Below are 19,155 nucleotides of genomic sequence, written 5' to 3' on the forward strand. Positions count from 1 at the left end.
AGGGCTGCATCTCTTTATGCTCTGTAATTTCACTTTTCGACTAACTTCAACCTTCCCTGTCCTCAATTAGTTTGACTTAATGACGTTTTGTCACTCGGAGGCTACGAAGTCCTTACCCAGGGGCAGCAAAACGAATACACTCTCAAGATTTTAAGCAGGGAGAAAGTACAGCTTTTCTTTGGGGGAAAGTAATAGCAACTTCAGAGCTAGCTCTGCTGGTAGGAGCTCTTGCTGCTCTTGCTGAGGACCTGGGTACCACTCCCAGCATGCACATAGTGGGTCACAACCCAGTGGCCTGTAATTTCAGTTCCAGGGGATCCAATACCCTAACACCCTCCTGCTAACTTCCAAAGGCACAAAGCATGCACGTGCTGCACATACATACATGCAGACCAAACATTCACGCCTACTACAAATAAATCTAGTAACAATGTTAAAGTGCAATTAATATCATCAGCTATAATTTAGACCCTGTTGAGGATCAAATGACAGTCTTTGGCCACTACCTTCTAATAATAATAGAATGTACTTACATATTTATTATATGGATGCTAAGCTGGATCATAAATTGATCCACTGGCCTTGAACTCTTGAGATTCACCTGCCTTTGCCTTCCAAATGCTGGGATTAAAGGTGTTGGATACCATACCTGGCTATTTTCTTTTTTACATGTATGGATATTATTTTTTTGCATGTATGTCTGTGTGTCTACCAGGTTTGTGCCTGGTGCCTGCCAAAGCTAGAAATTGGTGTCGGACTCCCCCGGAACTAGATCACAGATGGTTGTAAGCTGTCACATAGGTGCTTGGAATTGAATCTTCATCTTCTGGAAGGACAACCAGTACTCTTTTTTTTTTTTTTTGAAAAATATTTTATTTATTTATTATATATTATGATTACACTGTCGCTATCTTCAGACACACCAGAAGAGGGCATCAGACTCGTTTCAGATGGTTGTGAGCCACCATGTGGTTGCTGGGATTTGAACTCAGGACCTTGGGAAGAGCAGTCGGTGCTCTTAACCACTGAGCCATCTCTCCAGCCCGACAACCAGTACTCTTAACGGCTGAGCCATCTCTTTAGCCCTAAAAAGTGGTTTGTTTGGTTTTACGTTTATTTGTGTGTGTGTGTGTGTGTGTGTGTGTGTGTGTGTGTGTGTGTGTGTGCCACAGAACATGGGTTGGGGTCAAAGGACAACTTGTGGGAACCAGCTCTCCCCTTCCACCACACGGGACCTGAGTATCAGACTCAGGTTGCCAGGCTGGGCAGTGAGTGACTTTACACACTGACCCATTTCACTAGCCCAAGTTACCCATTCTGTAAGAGAGAAACAAAAGCCTTTGAGTTTTGAAATAGCCCACAGAGCGTTGGCTTTGCCAGCTTTCTACTCCCTGAGTGCGGACAAACCCTGACCTCTCAGAACCAGGCCCTATCACTGTAACGATTGTTTTGTACAAACACTGGTACTGTGAGGATTCAGTGAACTTGGGGATGAGAAAGTACACAGGAATCAATCAATCTCTCTCTCTCTCTCTCTCTCTCTCTCTCTCTCTCTCTCTCTCAATCCCTCCCTCCCCCCACCCCCACACACACAAGCAAAAAGGTCATCTTGTGCCCAACTGTCCTTTGCTTCCTTTTCCATTTGGCTGCAGGTGGCTCTTTATTGGCACTCTTAGTTTTGATTAATAAATCAATGTAAGGTCAGCAAAGTTAACCACTTCCAAGATGATGGATGTTATCATCCAGGCTAAATTCCATTACTGAGCAGTTAATGTAGGCTATGTGCTGGGTTCCAGTAGTGAAGAGGAGACAAAAGAATATATAAAATAAAAACAAACAAACAAAAAGACAAACCCTCTGAACTCCCGTGTTTCCACTGTTGTGGAGGAAGAACCGAAAGCAAATACCTGCAATTTTGATCCGTAGACCATTCTGGAGAGAAGAATGAGGTGGAACTGGAGGACAGGGCATGAGGGAGGGAGGTGAGGGGGGCAGAGGCCAGTCTGCAGATTCGGGAAGGTCTCATTAAGGAGACAACTGAAAAGAAGCTTGGCAGGAGGAACAGTGATTACCAGGCTTCGGAGGGAGGTGGGGGAGGATGTGGTCAGTCTGGGAGGGGCAATCAGGCCAGTGAGAGCAGAGAGGGAGGAGATCAAGGAATCATCTGAGCAGGCTGGAGGTGCCTACCATGCTTTTCTCAATGTCAGAGAAGGAAGTGAGAGAGAAAGAAGTCACACAGGGGCCAGCTGTGAGGCACCTCAGGTGACCTCTGCAGGAGCTCAGGGAGGCTGGGTCAGGCACCATCAGGGGACGAGACACTGATGGAGCCATTGCTCAAGACGAGAGCTTCGATTCTGAGCAGCACGGAGAGTTGCCACTGAGGTGGTAAGACTGTGGGGCAGGCAAGTGTGGGAGAAACTGCAGGAGCAATGCGTGTCAGTGTAATGGTGTAAGGGCAAGAGGCATGTGCTAGACAGCCGCAGGGCCCTGGGGAGTAGCCTGCAGGCTAGATGAAGCCGGACTTTAGGGAAGAGGTCTCGGCTGGAGAAACTGCTCATCATCGAGTAAATATATAATGGAGGCTGAAAGTGACGTAAACTCCCAATGCTATAAGCGTAGATATGGAGAGAGGAACCAAGCGTAGTCTCTGGGGTGAGCCTGGGGTGAGAGGCCGGGGAGAGACTGCAAGGGTGACTGAGGAGACACAGTCAGGACGATGGAGTACGGCATTGGAAGGCAGGTGATGAAAACGTTTGACAGAAAAGACTGATTATCTGAGATCTGTGTCAAATGCTATGGCTGGGTTCAAAAAGGAAACAGGGAACTGGCCAGGGACGAATCAAACATTTCTGAACGTTCTATAAGGGCAAGATAAACCTATATATAATGAATTGAACGTGAGAGTTTACATGTGTATCTCTCCCCACTGCTAACTCACTGAAGGGACACCAGAGGTACTAAAATCACCTGTTAAGACACAAGAAGAAACGCTGCCAGGCTGAGGCTCTTTCTCCTCCTCTTCTGAACTTCCAGCAGATACTGACATCAAAGAGTAGTTTCTAGTTAATTAGTCACCTCAGGAGGTGCAGAGAAACAAAAGCCCCAGAGACAGAGATCCCCTAGGAGACTGGAAAGGTGATTTCATCCTAGAGGAAGTCCTGAGAATAAATAAGGAAAATTCTGAGAGGGCTGGGGCGGACTCCGCGGTGAGTTCTTGCCTACTCTGTACAAGGTCTGGATTCCATCCCCCAACACAGCCAAAGCCAACTGATCAATGAACTTAAAAAAGTTAAAACTCCTAGGTGAAACAGAGACGGAGACCCAAATTTAAACAGTAAAGGTCAAAAATCAAAAGTACCACTAATCTAGGATGCCCCAATTGCTGTAAGACAGCAGAAAATGCTGGCTAAGTCCCTGTTCACCAGGTGTCTGCTGCAGGATAGGTCCCGACCTTCCTGTGTCCTCTCCTTCCTGGCTATACACACCCCCTGGAACACAGAGGGTTCTCTTATCACCACAAATTGCCTACTTTCTGAAATTACCACCCCAGAACACACCACCTCAGCTGTTTCACCCCTGCCTTTGCAACTTTCTTCTGCCTCCCACAACCTCCAATCCAGTGTCCGTCCACATAACCCTCCACCAATACTTAATGAGCACCTGGCCACCCCTTCTGTCTTCTTTTTTTATATTGGTGGTCGTAAGGATGAAACTGGGCCTTGATTGAGCTACTTACACAACTACCACCACCACCAGAAAAAACATCCCGGGCCTCCTTTCACCTCTGTTTATGCCTTCAACGCCAAATTAAAATTTAAATTAGAGGTGGGTGTAGTGCCCCACGCCTTTAATCCCAACAGTCAGGAGGCACAGGCAGGCAGATCTCTACAGCCAGCTCCAGGACAACCAGAGCTAAAGAGTGAGGCCCAGCCTCAGAAATAATTAAGTTGGCCTGTGGCCTGCAGACTGGATCTCCCTCCTGGTCTTCTCCAATGTCTGCTTCCCAACTCAGGCCCACACAAACTGCTGCTTTGCCAGGTCCTCCTCCAGGGCCTGATGGGGCACATCAGTCAGAAAAGGCGCTCCTCTTCACCTGGTCTACAGGGCCACACAGAGAAAACCTGTCTCCTTAACAAACAAACAAACAAAACAACAACCACAAAAATATAACACTGAGATGCAATTAGAGTAATGGCAGAGAAGGCCGTGCATAACTGTAAAACGTTCACACTGAGGCACAGAAAAGAGCTGAGGGCGTGGTTAAGCGGCAGAGGCCTGTGCAGTATGTGCCAGGCCTTGGGTTCAGCACTGTAAAAAGAAGAAAAAGATGTATATCTCAAATTAATAATCTAAGTCGACACCCCCAAGGAAGCAGGAAAATGTGCAAACCCAGCCAAACCCAAGCAAAAGAAAGAGAGTGCAAAAAGCTAAGAGTGGACACTCATAAAGCTAAGTTAGAGGATAGAAGGCAAAGAGGAGAGAGGAAGGCCGTCTCGGGGATGGCGAGTCAATCAAATCGATAGACAAATAAGAGGGGGAAGCGAAGCCATCGTCATTACGGAGTCCATCAAATATTTAAACGATAATGTCAGTCAAAATGCAAAGGAATTAGAATAGCTAAAATGGTCTTAAAAAATGTAAGGTCCAAACTAGCGAGCATCAAGGTGGAGGTACAAGACCGCAAACGTCCCAACTAAGAGTCCATAGAAGAATCGGTGGAGCACAGGATGAATCTGCATAAGTATGTCCACCTCTAACAAAGGCACACAACCACTTCTGTGGGTGAACAATTGGTACTGGGACAACTGAGCATCCAGACAAAACCGTGAGTCAGGTCCAGAATTCTACAGGCTTTATAGAAAATGGACCAGAGGGCTCAGTGTGAAATTAAAAAGCCATTAAGGGGCAGGAAAATAAAGAAAATCTTTGGTCTCTAAGGTTAGACAAAAAAATTAGGCTAGACACTAAATAGGAAACTACAAGAGGAAATCTAAAAAAAAAAAAAAAAAAAGACTGTAAAATGTAAAATTCTCGGTCTGCTAAAGACCGTGAGGAAGAAAACAAACGTAAGCTACAAACTGAGAGAGGACATTTGTAAACTACATATCTTTCTCCTTTTATTTTTTTTTCCCCGGAGCTGGGGACCGAACCCAGGGCCTTGCGGTTGCTAGGCAAGCGCTCTACCACTGAGCTAAATCCCCAACCCCGTAAACTACATATCTAACAACACTAAAAATACATAACGACTCCTTAAAGCTCAACAGTAGAGACGCGGTTCCAACAGTAGAGTCCCGGTTCGAATGAGAAAGAAATAAGTAGGTTGACCCCTCGCCGAAGTGGGCAGCACAGATGGCTAGTAAACACCGTGAAGATGACAGACATCGCCAGTCACCCCTAACCCCAGACGAATGTGAATGAAAACCACGTATCTGTAAGTAGCATCTACTGGATGACACTGCCAGATGCTGAAGACACATAAAACACCGGATGACCCAAAGCGGGTGGGGGAGGGGCGAGAAACGTGGCGCAGCTCCTCTGGAGCACAGTTCGGTGCTGTCTCAAACTAAGCACGCAATCGGCGGCCGCTGTCTCACAAACTGAACATGCATGCACCAGAACCTGGAAATGCACCGTTAGACACCTATCCCAGGGAAATGAAGACTGAGATTCATACAAAAATGTGCACGTGGATATCCTCGGCAGCCCTCACTGTATCTCAGAACTGGAATTAGCCCAATATTTCTTCACCCAGTAAACAGGCCAAACCAACCGTGTTCCATTACTCATAGCAAGAACCACACGGAAGATCTGCCATAACTTCGACCAATCACTAGGAATTTATGCTGAACGATGCCAGTCCCCGATGCTCCACGCTGCTTAGAAAGGTTGACTCCGGGGGTTGGGGATTTGGCTCAGTGGTAGAGCGCTTGCCTAGGAAGCACAAGGTCCTGGGTTCGATCCCCAGCCCCGAAAAAAAAAAAAAGAAAAAAAAAGAAAGGTTGACTCCGTTTATATCCTATTCTGAAAGGATAGCATTTTATGAATGTGCTGTTACCAGTGAGTAGGGGCTTGCTTATGGGGAGGAGGGAAGCTAGAGAAGGCAAACATAGTTGTGAAAAGGGTGGCAGCAGCAGCCCGGGATGGTGACACACATCTCTAATACCAGCAGAGGCAGGAGGATCTCTTGAGTTTGATGTCTACAGATCCAGTTCTGGGACAGCCAGGGCTGACTTCAGAGAGAACCCTTGGGTACAAAACAAAACAAACAAAAATGGTGACATCAGTGTTGGAAAGATGCAACACCTCTCCACTATGGTGGTAGATCCTACACAGGGATACAACTGAACACAACTTAATGCACGAGAGCAAATAGAAATTGAGAAGTCTGAATGTAATCAATAGACTGCATCAATGTTGGTGTCCTGATGGTGGTACATTACATGAGTCTATAAACCACTGTGTGACACTGGACAAAATAGAGAAGACATTTCTCTATCTTTAGTGCTCTTTGTCTTTTTGTCCCTCTTTGTCTCTCTGTCTCTGCCCCCCCCCTCTTATTTATTTATTTACTTATTTATTTATTTGCTTATTTTCTTATTTGAGATATGTAGGCCTGGAACTGTCCATGTATAGCAAGCTGGCCTCCTCACAGATGTCCACTTACCTCTGCCTCATAAATAATGAGACGAAAGCCAAGAGTCACCACATTCAGTCCAGCTCTCCTTGTAAAGAAATGCTCTTTAACACAGGGTCTTGCTTTACAGTCTTTGCTGGTCTAGAACTGGATATGTAGGTCAGCTACTACCCCAGCAGCTCAGCTGGTCTCATGATTCCAGGCTACTGGACTTGTCTAAGAGCTACAATAGGGCCCCCAAACCTTAGCGCAACCGACTCCATGGTGGAAGCGCCATGCAGGCTGTAAAACTCAGCACGCAGACAGCACCCACTGCCAAAAAATGAAAACAAAGGCCCAATCCATCAAAGCCGACAGTGCTGGGAAAGTCTCTGAACCAACCCGGCTTTTTGGCTTCTGTAGTTCTGCTTGTGGCTAACTTTTCGTGTTAAACGAAGTATGTCAACCCAGGACATGTTTTCTAGGCTTAAAAGCTCTCCCTGAGAGAGGCTTGGGGCTACACTTGGATCCAGAACATCCAGTATAGTCTCGGGCTGGCTAATAAAGATGCTCTATTGGCTTAAAGCCATGTCTGAATGAACAGTCGTCTCTGGTGACTATTCCATGGCAAGAAATACACTCAAGGGTCTTCACTGCTCCCATGTTCTTGAGGAGGGAGAGGCCAGACTATCTGGTCAGTTTCAGGGACTCCCTGAAGCTATTTTGAGTTGTTTACTTCCTGTCTTTATGAGCTATCCTGCAGGATGGATGCTTTCAATCCTAGAGGAAACTGCTGCACAACAGGGCCTCTCTGGAAGGAAGCTGGAGGTTCAACAGGAGACCCTTTCTCAAAACTTAATGCAGGAGGAGTAAAGGAAGACACCAGTGCTGACCTCTGGTCTCTCCACATGTGTGTACACATGTGAACAGATGCATACCACATACACTTGGATGCACACACACACACACACACACACACACACACACACACACACACACACACACACACAGATTGTAAAAAGAGTGACATGCTAGTTTTGGATTTTGGTTTTTGAAGACAGGGTCTCTCTGTGTAGCCCTGGCTATCCTAGAAACTGCTCTGTAGACCAGGATGGCCTTAAACTTAGAGATCCACCTGCTTCTCTGCTTCCCAAGTGCTGGGATTAAAGGGGTGCACTGCCATCCTGGTTAAGGATTTCACACTCTTGGAGGTGGCTCCATTTCTCTTCCACAGGCGTCCTACTTAACACAATAGCCTTACTTTAAAAACTGAATGAGAGGAATCTATGTCCTGGGATTACTTATCAACAAATCAAAAGTAAAATAGAGTGCATTCCCAAATGCAAAGCTCCGTAGCCTGCAGCTTCACGGGGTTTGTAAAGTTGCCTATCTTCAGTGTCTTGAAAGCAATGTCTTTGTGTCAAAACTCAAACTTTCTGGAATAAAAATGTCTTTGCTGGGAATGCCTTATAGTATAGTATATTACTCTTCGTTGCATGCTGATAAAATGTCAGTGGGGTCTTTTTAAAGAGAAATCCCATCTAAGTAAGGAAAATGATCTGCATTGCATGACACCACCACAGACTGCCAAGAACCTGCTTAAGAGGACCTATACACAGCCTAGTGTGGTGGCTCACACCTGTAGTCCCAGCACTTGGGAAACAGAGGAAGGCAGATCTCTGTGAGTTCAAAGCCAGCCTGACCTTCAAAGGGAGTTCCAGGACAGACAGAGAAACCCTGTTTCAAAAACAACTAAGATAGATAGATAGACAGACAGACAGACTAAATTAAATTAAATAAAAAAAAAAGCCAGGAGTAGTGGCACACACTTTTAATTTCAGCAAAGGCAGGAGGATCTCTGAGTTTCAGGACTTCTAGAGTTACACAGAGAAACACTGTCTCAAAAAACAAAAACAAAAACAGAGAGAAAGTACAACATGACCAAGACATTCTCTTTCTATGGTATTTTCTACATGTAAAATACATAGTCCATCAAATTCAAGGTTTATGTGCAAAATATTATGTTTTTATTTACTATATAAAATATGTATTCTATATAATTAATTCTCTCTATATAAGACAATATATAACATCTATATAATACACACATACATACACACATATACATATATACATATATATACACATATATACATATATATATATCTCACAAGGGATGGTACACATGCTACAGGATGGCTTCTACAATAAGAGAGACTCTAACCATTAGAGCCTATGTTCTTGGATATATGTTCAGGATCTGGGTGGGAGTGATGGTCCTAGATTCTTATGGTGGAATCTAAATCTGATGTCAAATGTTCTTATCCAAGTGAGATGGAGGTTTGTCAGAGATAGAGAAAGGCGGCATGAAGACATATAAAGACTAGAGAGACCCAAGGGGACATGTACCAGTATGGCCACCAGAAGCTGGACCAGACAGGGAACACATTCTCCCTTGGGTCTTCCAGGGGAAGGCAGCCATGCCAGACTTTGACATAAATACTTCTTAATAAATCTAAAACTAATAATGGGGAGTATTTGTATAACTTTGGATTGGGACAGTGACTATAAATATGACTAGGAATGAAAAGTTTGAAGCATCAAGTGAATTTAAGTATATAAAAATTACTTGTCTACAAATAAGAAACTTCCTCAATTGGTTACTATCCTATAAAAGTTAGAACTGGGTTGATGGGAAGTAGCCCATGGGAAGAGCAAAGCTTGAGAACGAAGATGTCAGCACACAAGGCTTGTTCCCCAGAGTTGTTCCTCACATCTGGTGTGTGGGCAGGGCCAGATTTCTCACCACTGCTCCTGGACTTCTGATGTAGGGAAAGTGACATCTTCCAATCAAGCAGCTCGTGAGGGACAGATTCACCTCATAGACAGATGAACCTAATGGCTTCTGGAAATCTCCTAAGGGTCAGCATTCCTCAAGCTTCTGGAGGGAGGTGGGTACTTGGTCCTACAATACACATTTCCACCGAGTACAGTTATTAACACCAATGACAGATTATTTGAACAAGTTAGCTGTGATTGCACAGCCCTTGGGAAAGGATCTCAGGTGGATTTCAGCCCAGAACTAACCTTAGGCTCATTTCAAGATTGCACAATCCTCAAGCCCAGCAAGGCTGCCTCCATGTGTCATCCTTCTCTACCAAACTTTGACATGACAGGTGACCCTGAAATTACCACCTGTTGTACCAACCAGAAAATCCTGGAATTGGATTTCTAGAAACTTCTTTCTCATTCCCCCCGCCCCCCGTTTCAGTTTTATTTTCTTTCATCTGGAAGTTTTTGCTTTGCTGCTATTTATAGAATGTGAAGATGTCTTAGTCACAGTTTTATTACTGTGATAAAACACCACGATCAAATCAATGCTTATAAAAGCATTTAAGTGGGGGGGCTTGCTTAGAGTTTTAGAGGGTTAATCCATCATTATCACGGTGAGAAGCAGACGGGCATGGTTCTAGAGCATGAGAACTTACATCCTGATCCATAGCAGTAGGAAGAAAGACTGAGCCTGGCCTGAGATTTTGAAACCACAGAGCCCATCCCCAATGATACATCTCCTCCAAAAAGGCCACACCTCCTAATCCTTCCCAAACAGTTCTACTCAGAACCAAGTATTCTATCATATGAGCCTAGGGGTCTATTCTCATTTAAATCAAAACAGAAGATTTTACTCATGGTGGAAATGCTTGCCCCTCCCCTCGACCAATGTGAAGATGACATTTCAGATGCTGTCAACTCAGATTTAATCACTGGTTAATACCCAGTATAATTTGCAGTGCCTACAAAGACTCCAACGTTTGGAGTTACTTCTCTGACCTTCAGAACTGTCCGTGTATATGTGTACAGCTATATATAAACCATCATTTGAAACTACAGAAAGAAGAGGAGGAGGCGAAGGGGAAGGGGGAGGAGGAGGAGGAAGAGGAAGAGGAAGAGGAAGAGGAGGAAGAGGAGGAAGAAGAGGAGGAGGGAGGTTAAGTCATCGCTTAGGGAACTTTAAAAGAACTATAGAAACAAAAATGGGGTGGGAGGCAGTGAGGCAGTTTGGGCTACAGGTAGACTGAGACGATAGAGGTAAAGAAATACTATCAGATAATGTAGAAGATCCCTAGCTCAGGAGGTCGAGATGTAGCAACCCTACAAAGCAAAAAGACCTTGTTCTCTCAAGAAGTAAATGAAAAAGAGGGATTGGGGAGGGAGAGAAAAAGGAAGAGGACCCCCATAGAAGCAAGAATGGTCCCTCCTGCTTTACAAATACAAATAGCCAATCACTGTGGAGGCTCCATGCACAATAGCCAATCACTGTAGAGGCTCCACGCACAATAGCCAATCACTGTGGAGGCTCCGTGCAAGTCCAATGAAGCTTTCCAACTGTGTGCCTCAGAAGAACTAATGTTCTCTTGGGTGTGCTATGATTTGGATCTTAAATGTCCCCCCAAAGGTTCATGTCTCCAGCCCATGGCGCTGCTATGGGAAGGCAAGGAAGGTGGTGGGCCTCCAGGAGGTAGGGCCTAATGCGTAGAACCCAGGTCAGCTGGAGAGTGCCCTTGAAGGAACTTTGAGACCCTGGCATGAATGCTTCTTCCTGTTGAGTTAGTTTTCCAGTCTTTTGTTGTCTCACAGAAATGGAAAGCTGACGAACAGAGCAGGTACAGGAAGTAAATATGGATTCCGTTTCTCCCACCTCCTCATCCTGGTCCTCTCATCTCCAGCAGGGTAAGGCTTTGCTTTGCCTCCCACCCTCCCTCCTTTGTTCTGAGCACACAGAAGACATTTCATGCAAGCAACAAGTCCCTGTTACTATAGTATCTGAAGATCACTGTGGTGACTCAGAAATTAGAAATGTTCTGAAGGGTGCCGCTCAGTCAAGTGCTATTAATGGCATCAAGTTTCTAAAGGGCAAGAAACGCTCAGGAATGAGCTCTCATTTTCTTGAGTCTTGATTTCTTGGTTTCTATAAAGCCACATGTTTGCTGCTCTGCTTACATTCTGCCTTTAGGAACTGGACAGGGGCAAATAACGATGAAGGTGAGTCCACACCCATGGGCTTTGGGTGTTGATCTCCCATTCTGCCTCTGCACCTCCAGCTGTCACCATGACAAAGTTCAGGGCACCCACTGGTGCAGTCACACATCACAGGTCACAAAGAATACGCTATGGAGAGAGATCAAGATACTGTCTTCACCTATCACAAAAACACCACAAACCTCAGACTCAGTGGCTTACATAATATTAATTACTTTTTATTTTTTTTTCATTTCTCCTCCTCCTCCTTCTTCTTGATTTGGGGTGTGTGTGTGTGTGTGTGTGTGTGTGTGTGTGTGTGTGTGTGTGTTTTGAGACAGGGTCTCACTATCTAGCTCTGGAATTCATTATGTCGAGCAGGTTGGCCTGGAACTCACAGTGATCGACCTACTTCTGCCTCCTGAGTGCTGGGATTAAAGGCCTGTGTCTCCACACCCAGCTAGAAATTAATTTTTTATAGTTCTGGAGACTGGAAATCCAGAATCAAGGCACTAGCATGGGTCAGATCCCTGATTCCTGAGGGGAGATGGCTCCCTTCTCCCTCTGTCTTCCCACAGCTGGGAACAGAGGAGGAGTCTTTTTCCTAAGAGCAGTAATCCACTCCTGTGGAGTCTGACCTCCTGACCTAATCACCACCCGGGGGCAGCTTGTCAAAACACCATCACTCTGGCAGTTGGAGAAAGCACAGATATTGAGTGCTTACCACGGGTACTGGGCACGATAAATAAGAATGTGAAGTCATGAATTACAAGAGCTATGTTCACAACTTTTCCAATTAATAGACTACTGATAGTCATTTCCCAATGACCTTGGCACTGATTCGATGTGCAAATCATCAATAATGATAAATGCTTGTCGGGCAGGCCAAGAAGGAACAGCATGAGTTTAAGCACAGCCTAGGCTACGTAGAGAGATGTGGTCTTCAGAACAAACGATGGTGAGATGTTCAGTGAGGCGTCTGAAAAGTGTAGCTTGTCTTCGGAGGCCTCTGAGCCTGGACAAGAATTCAGGAGCCGTAAAAATCCACATCCTTTGTTTCATAACTAAGGGGAACCAAAAGCCACAGGACACACACAGGGTCACAGTGGGAAAAGGCAAGGCTAGAGACCAGAGCCCTCTCTGCCTTCTGGGAGGGTCTGACTCTAACAGTGTAGGGCCTGGATCCAGTAGACATGGAGTCAAATACTGAACCTCTCAATTCCTTGTAGACAGAATGGCTATAAGCTATGTGTTACTTCAACTCTCTAATGTTATTAAAAATTCAGGTTAATATTAGAGAGACAAACAAACACACTGCACTCATTGGATAGATGGGGAAATTTTTTTTCCCAAGACAATTTCTCTGGGTAGCCTTTGTGTAGCTGTCCTAGAACTGGCTCTGTAGACCAGTCTGGCCTGGAACCTAGAGATCCACATGCCTCTGCCTCCCGAGTGCTAGGATTAAAGGCGTTCATCACCACTGTCAGACTGGATGGGGAATTCTAACTACAAAGTACAGAAATGGGGAATTCTAACTACAAAGTACAGAACTACTTGGGGCTATATTTCACCTAAAGATATGCAATAGGCACATATCAAAATGGAAGTTTTGCTGGAGATGAAAATAAGGGATATTCTTCATCCACTATTACAAGCTTAGCAATCCAGACCTGACGGTGTGAGCCTATAATATCTCAGTGACCTGGGAGGCTGAGGCAGGAGGATCAAAAGTTCCAGGTCAGCATCAGGGACTTAATGAGATTCTGTCTCAAAATAAAACAAAAAGCGAAGGGGTTCAGGAGAGGCTGCGAGGCCATCAAGTGGGCTGCTAGATTTAAGATTGGGAACACCTGTCCTAAGCTCATTGGTAGAGGGCTAGCTTAGCCTATATGTAAGGCCTTAGGGTCAATCCCCTGCTACAGTCCAAAGCGAACAGGCAAACAAAACAGAAAATAAACAATGGATCAATAATGAACCGCACACGAACAGGCTGGTTTGGTTTTATTTTTTCCAGTTGGATCTTCCCAAATGTCCCTTCCTTTGTGAGGTAATTATACTATTATTAGAGGGTTCTGTTAACCACAATGGTTCTATTCTGTTTTCATTTTCAGGCTACCCAGGTTTGTGCCTCTGATTGTTCTGCTTATCTTGTTTTCGCCGGTGTTATTATGGTGACAGCCCAATTCTAACATTTCAGGTGGAAGCAAATATACACAAACAGCAAAGGACCTTACCGCCATAGGAACCCCTGGGGAGACCCCCATGTTTGCAGAAAACAGCCCTGGAGTGTGATGGAACTTGGGGTCACAACCTGTGCCCAGCCAGGTCAGGCCACCCATCACCTCCCCAGTTATAAATTTCCTTTGTCTGCTTTCTGCTTTTAATTTGGATCTTCTAATTAGCTTATTGCAGATAGATGGTTAGACCTGGCTTGGGGCATAGACTGTGACCTACCATTTCAATAACGAAAGTATAAAAAGGGCAACCACCACGGCTGAGACACCCTGGCAGTGTATGCAGTGATAAAAAGGTATAGCCACTAGTGATGGCGATAAACTGGTGGTGGCACACACCTTCACTCCTAGCACTTAGGATGCAGAGGTGGATCTCTGTGAGTTCAAGGCCAGCCTGGTTTATGCAGAGAATTCCAAGAAGAGCTTTTACACAGAGAAACCCTGCCTCACCTTCCCCTGACCACCCACCACAGTAGTTAAAAGCACTGACTATTCTTTTAGAGGACCTGGGTTCAATTCCTATCATCCTAATGGCAGCTCACAACCATCTGTAACTCCAGTACCAGGGGATGTGACAAACTTATTTATCCCCTGCAGGTACCAGAAAAAACACATGGTACACACAGACACACATGTAGATGGCACATTCACATACATTAAAAAATAAAATAAAATTCAAATGGTTTCCCAAACGACATGTACACACACACACACACACACACACACACACACACACACACACACACATATATATATACACATGTGCCTGAGTAGTTATGCGGTAGACTGTTAGATTATTTTATTTTATTGGCTTTTTGAGACAGGGCTTCTCGGGTTGGGGATTTAGCTCAGAGGTAGAGCACTTGCCTAGCAAGCGCAAGGCCCTGGGTTCAATCCCCAGCTCCGGAAAAAAAAAAAAAAAAAAAAGAAAAGAGACAGGGCTTCTCTGTGTAACAAACCTTGCTGTCCTGCAGTTTGCTCTGTAGGCCAGCTAAGGCTGGCCTTTAGCTCACCTCCCAGGGCTTGGATTAAAGCTGTGTACCACCATGGCCACCTGGGTACCACCATAGCCACCTGACAAGCTGTTATGTATTTTTCTTAAGAATGGAAAAACTTGCTATTTATCTAAAGTCCTAGCACATCCAAGAAAATATGGGATTACTGTCAGAAGAATTTGCTCATAGATCTATGTTGGCTGTCTAAGCTGGAAAATAAACGTTTATTTCTAACCACGTTGAGAAACAAAAAGACTCTATCGATGGCTTTATTCTCATGTTTAAGCTCAGTGATTTTTATGGCTCAATGAGAAAACAACTTAGGGGAATAAAACAGTTCAGGACTTCTCCAAAAACACTTTGGCCACTAGCTGAAGCCACGGGGACACAGGATTGAAGGCAATGATAGCCTTAGACCTGGACAAGAAAATAGTTTTATTAAGCCAAGGTTTACATTATGTAAAATTAACCCATTCAAATTAGAGAGTTTGGGTTTCTGTATAATCATGAAATTTGTGCAGCCACCATTACTTAATTCTATAGTTGTAGGATGCCTGCTAACAGTCACCACTACAATCCATCAGCAAGTCCCCAGACCCTGGTAACCATAAATCTGTTTTATGTAGCTAATTGATGTATGTGTAGTCTTTGAGGACTGGCTTCTTTCATTCAGCATAATCTTTGCAAGGTTTATCCGAGGTGCCACATGTATCTATTTCCTTTCATTTTGTCAGGGAGCAGCACTATTTGAGAAGGATTGGGAGGTGTGGCCTGTTGCAGTAGGTATGGTACTGTTCCACTGCTATGAGGAGACACCATGACCAAGAAAACTCTTATAAAAGGAAACACTTAACTGAGGATTGGCTTACAGTTTCAGAGGCTTAAATTAGTCCATTATCATCATGGTGGGGGACATGGTGGCATGCAGGCAGGTATGTGTGGTGCTGGATAAGTATTTTGGAACCAAATCTTGATCCATAGGCAGAGACAGAGATAGATAAGGCCATGCACAGGCATTTGAAACCTCAAAGCCCACCCCAAGGGACACACTTCTTCCTACAACGCCACATCTACTGCAACAGGCCACACCTCCCAAAATCCTTCTCTTTTCTTTTTTTTTTTTTTTTCGGAGCCAGGGACCGAACCCAGGTCCCCCTCCCAATCCTTCTCAAATAGTGCCACTCCCTGATGACTAGCATTCAAATATATTAGCCTATGGGGGCCATTCTTATCCAAACAACCATACATTCTAAACTTTATTTTATTAGATATGTATACCACATTTTTAATTAGTATTTTATTTATTCCTATTTCTTTATTATCATGAAAGAGTTTGCTACGAATATTTATCTAAAACATATAAGTTTACATGATTTCAGTTATTGTATCTGTGCACTGCCCCAGGAATGAATATATATATATACACATATATATGTATATATATATATATCTTGCTAGGTCACATGACAACTGCTCTTCTTTTTTTCCTTTTTTTCAAAATTATTTTTTAAGATTTATTTACTTATTATATATAAGTACACTATAGCTGTCTTCAGACACACCCGAAAAGGGCATCAGATCTCATTACAGATGGCTGTGAGCTACCATGTGGTTGCTGGGATTTGAACTCAGGCTCTCTGGAAGAACAGTCAGTGCTCTTAACCACTGAGCCATCTCTCCAGCCCAACAACTACCTTTTTCTAAAAGTTTGCAAGCTGTTTCCCACAGCAGCTTCTCTAGTCTCCATTCCTACCAGCACCCAGGAGGCTTCCAATCCTTCCACACTCTCGCCAGCACTTGTGACTGTCTCTTCGGTCGGAGCCATCCTAGTGGATGCGAAGTGGCGTTTCACTGTGAAAAGTCACGTCACTGTGACTTTGATGCCGAGATGTGGAGCATCTCTTCCCGTGTCCTTAGCCATCTGTACGTTTTCTCTGGTGTAAGGATTAGGCTGTCCCCTTACTGCTGAGGGCTACTCATTCTCTACTGTAGATGCTAAGTCCTAATCAATTATTTGATCTGCAAATACTTTCTCCAACTATGTGAGTTGTCTTCTCACTGTATGGATAGTATCATTTTGAAGCCGTCCTTAGATAGATGGATGAAATATAATTTACTTTTTCTATCATTGATGCTTAGTATCATATCCAAGAAGATATTCTTTAATCCAAGGTGAAGATAATTTATTTTTGCTTCCCCTAAGAGTCATATACTTTTAGCTCTTAATTTGGGTCTATGACTTGACTCACTTTGAATTAATTTTTGTATATGGCATGATATAAGGGTCTAACTGTTATTTCTTTGCATGTGGTTATACTGTCCTACCAACATTTGTTGAATTCCAAGTGATTTAAAAATAATATTTCAGGTTGGGCATGGTGGTGCATGTCTTTAATCCCAGCACTTGGGAAGCAGAGGCAGGTGGATCTCTGAGATCGTGGTCAGCCTGGTCTACAGTGTGAGTTTTAGGACTTTGAGACAGTAAGTGCTTTTTCCTGCTAGGCAATCTTGCTGGCCCCAAGTGATTTTCACACACACGTCTAATTAGGAATCCACTACCAAGGCAGTAGTAGTACACACCTTTAATCCCAGCACTTGGGAAGCAGAGAGGAGGCTGACGGATCTCTGTGAATTAGAGACCAGCCTGGTCTAAAGAGCAAGTTTTAGGGGGTTGGGGACTTATCTCAATGGCAGAGCGCTTGCCTAGCAAGCACAAGGCCCTGGGTTCGGTCCTCAGCTCCAAAAAAAAAAAAAAAAAAAAGAGAGAGAGAGAGAGAGAGAGAGCGCAAGTTTTAGGAAATTTTTTAAAGTTAAAAATGAAAATAAAAGAATTAAATAGATTCTAGTCTGTCTTCGTGTCATAGATTAAAAAATAAAAGGTAATACTAAAGAGGGGATTACCTTAAAACGACTTTGTATCTGGAACTTAAAGAGTGGTTGGAAGGAGGAGAAGACTTTGCTCTTATTTGGATTTCAAACTTTACCTCTTAGGTTGCTGAGGACTAACAGCAGCGAAGCACAGAATGCAATTACAAGAAGTGACTGATTAAGTCACATATGGTGATTTGAAGCATGACTCACCCAGGCGCATCGCTGTGCAGAGCGGGTTGAGTGAGGGAAGCCAGGCTCCTTTATAAACGCCTCTGGACAGGATGCTGTGGGAAGCTCTAGGAGCTAGCTACCTGGTGTGAGGAAACCATAACTGGAGACGAAAGAAAGAGGGGGTGACAGGAGAGGAGGCCAAGGCCAGGCACAGACAGCTGCAGCCAAGCAGGACAAAGACTCCTTGCACAACAGGCTGTGGACCAATCTACTGGTGCTGGTTCTGGGGAGGCAACCCAATGTAGTCAGCTGCCTTATGGGTGATGGGTCAGAGGAGGCAGAGCCCAGAGGACAGAGGAGATTCTCACCATGAGGGCCTAAAAAGAGTTCTCAGTCCACAGCCAGCTCTAAGAACTCTCGATCTGAACTGGCAGAGGCATTTTGAACTAGAAGAATGTTTTGTTTGCCCTTTTAAATCTTTCTCTAGAATACCAGATGGGCAGAAGGTGGAGACAAGCTTTCCCTACAACGCCATAGCCCCGGCACAGTTGTTCCACATACCCGGGCAGAATAACCATTTATGTACCACACCTGGTCCTGGTGAGAACTATCCCAGTTTACAACCTGTCTCTGCTAATGTAACTAAGTAAAGAGAGAAAACAGAACATGTATGCACGCCCAGGACAATTCAGAGAGTGTGTGGACAGGGCCGGTCTTCAGAGTGAGAAAATGCAGAGGAGAATTAACCTGTGGACTCAGTGTGCCTGACCCAGAACTCAGACGACACATCTGTTTAGCTTGCTACTTGACATGGTCTTACACTCCTGGTTTATGGGCTCTCATGCAGTAACGAAACTACATGGTCTCTGCAAACATTTTCTGACCCGCGTTTTCCTTCCTGATGAGGCTGTGGCAGGTAGACTTCCTAGCAATGCGAGCAGTGGAGGTTTTGGCTTTAGTCTTCCATGTTCTCCTGAGGAACATTGAGCGCAGCCAATGGTATTGAATCATCCTCGTCTCAGATGTGAGGTTTTCAAAAGACCTGTCGTTTTCAGGATGAAGAAGCTGCCTCTGGCTCTAAGATAACTTATGTTTTCTTTGTACCCAGGTCACCTGTGTCTTCTTGCCGAGTGGGCACCCACTGAGGGTAGGCGCTGCCTGTGTCAGTTTAGTAAGCAAGGGCTTGACGAGGTTTCTGGGCCCCAGGAAGTGGCGATTACTGAGAGTCACTGGAGTTTCTGATAGCCGGTGC

The 19,155-nt window shown here is 44.5% G+C and overlaps 1 protein-coding gene and 1 non-coding gene across 14 annotated transcripts in view; one reads left to right on the forward strand and one right to left on the reverse strand.

The window, feature by feature from the left end:
* Positions 1-19,155, reverse strand: part of Tjp1 (tight junction protein 1) — a 244,689-nt gene that overhangs the window by 101,817 nt on the left and 123,717 nt on the right. Inside the window, exon 1 of one of the 13 annotated variants that reach the window (XM_039105332.2) lies at positions 1,908-2,038. The exons of the other annotated variants lie outside the window; for them this stretch is intronic. Within the exon in view, the coding sequence (XP_038961260.1) occupies positions 1,908-1,931 (24 nt within the window). The 5' untranslated portion in view covers positions 1,932-2,038. Of the gene's footprint in view, positions 1-1,907; positions 2,039-19,155 lie in introns of those variants that run through there. 13 annotated transcript variants of the gene reach the window in all.
* Positions 5,892-5,973, forward strand: Trnap-agg47 (transfer RNA proline (anticodon AGG) 47). Its single transcript has one exon. It is a non-coding gene; the product is annotated as a tRNA-Pro (tRNA).

This window comes from Rattus norvegicus, chromosome 1 (genome assembly GCF_036323735.1).
Source record: "Rattus norvegicus strain BN/NHsdMcwi chromosome 1, GRCr8, whole genome shotgun sequence".
Classification (NCBI taxonomy): Eukaryota; Metazoa; Chordata; class Mammalia; order Rodentia; family Muridae; genus Rattus; species Rattus norvegicus.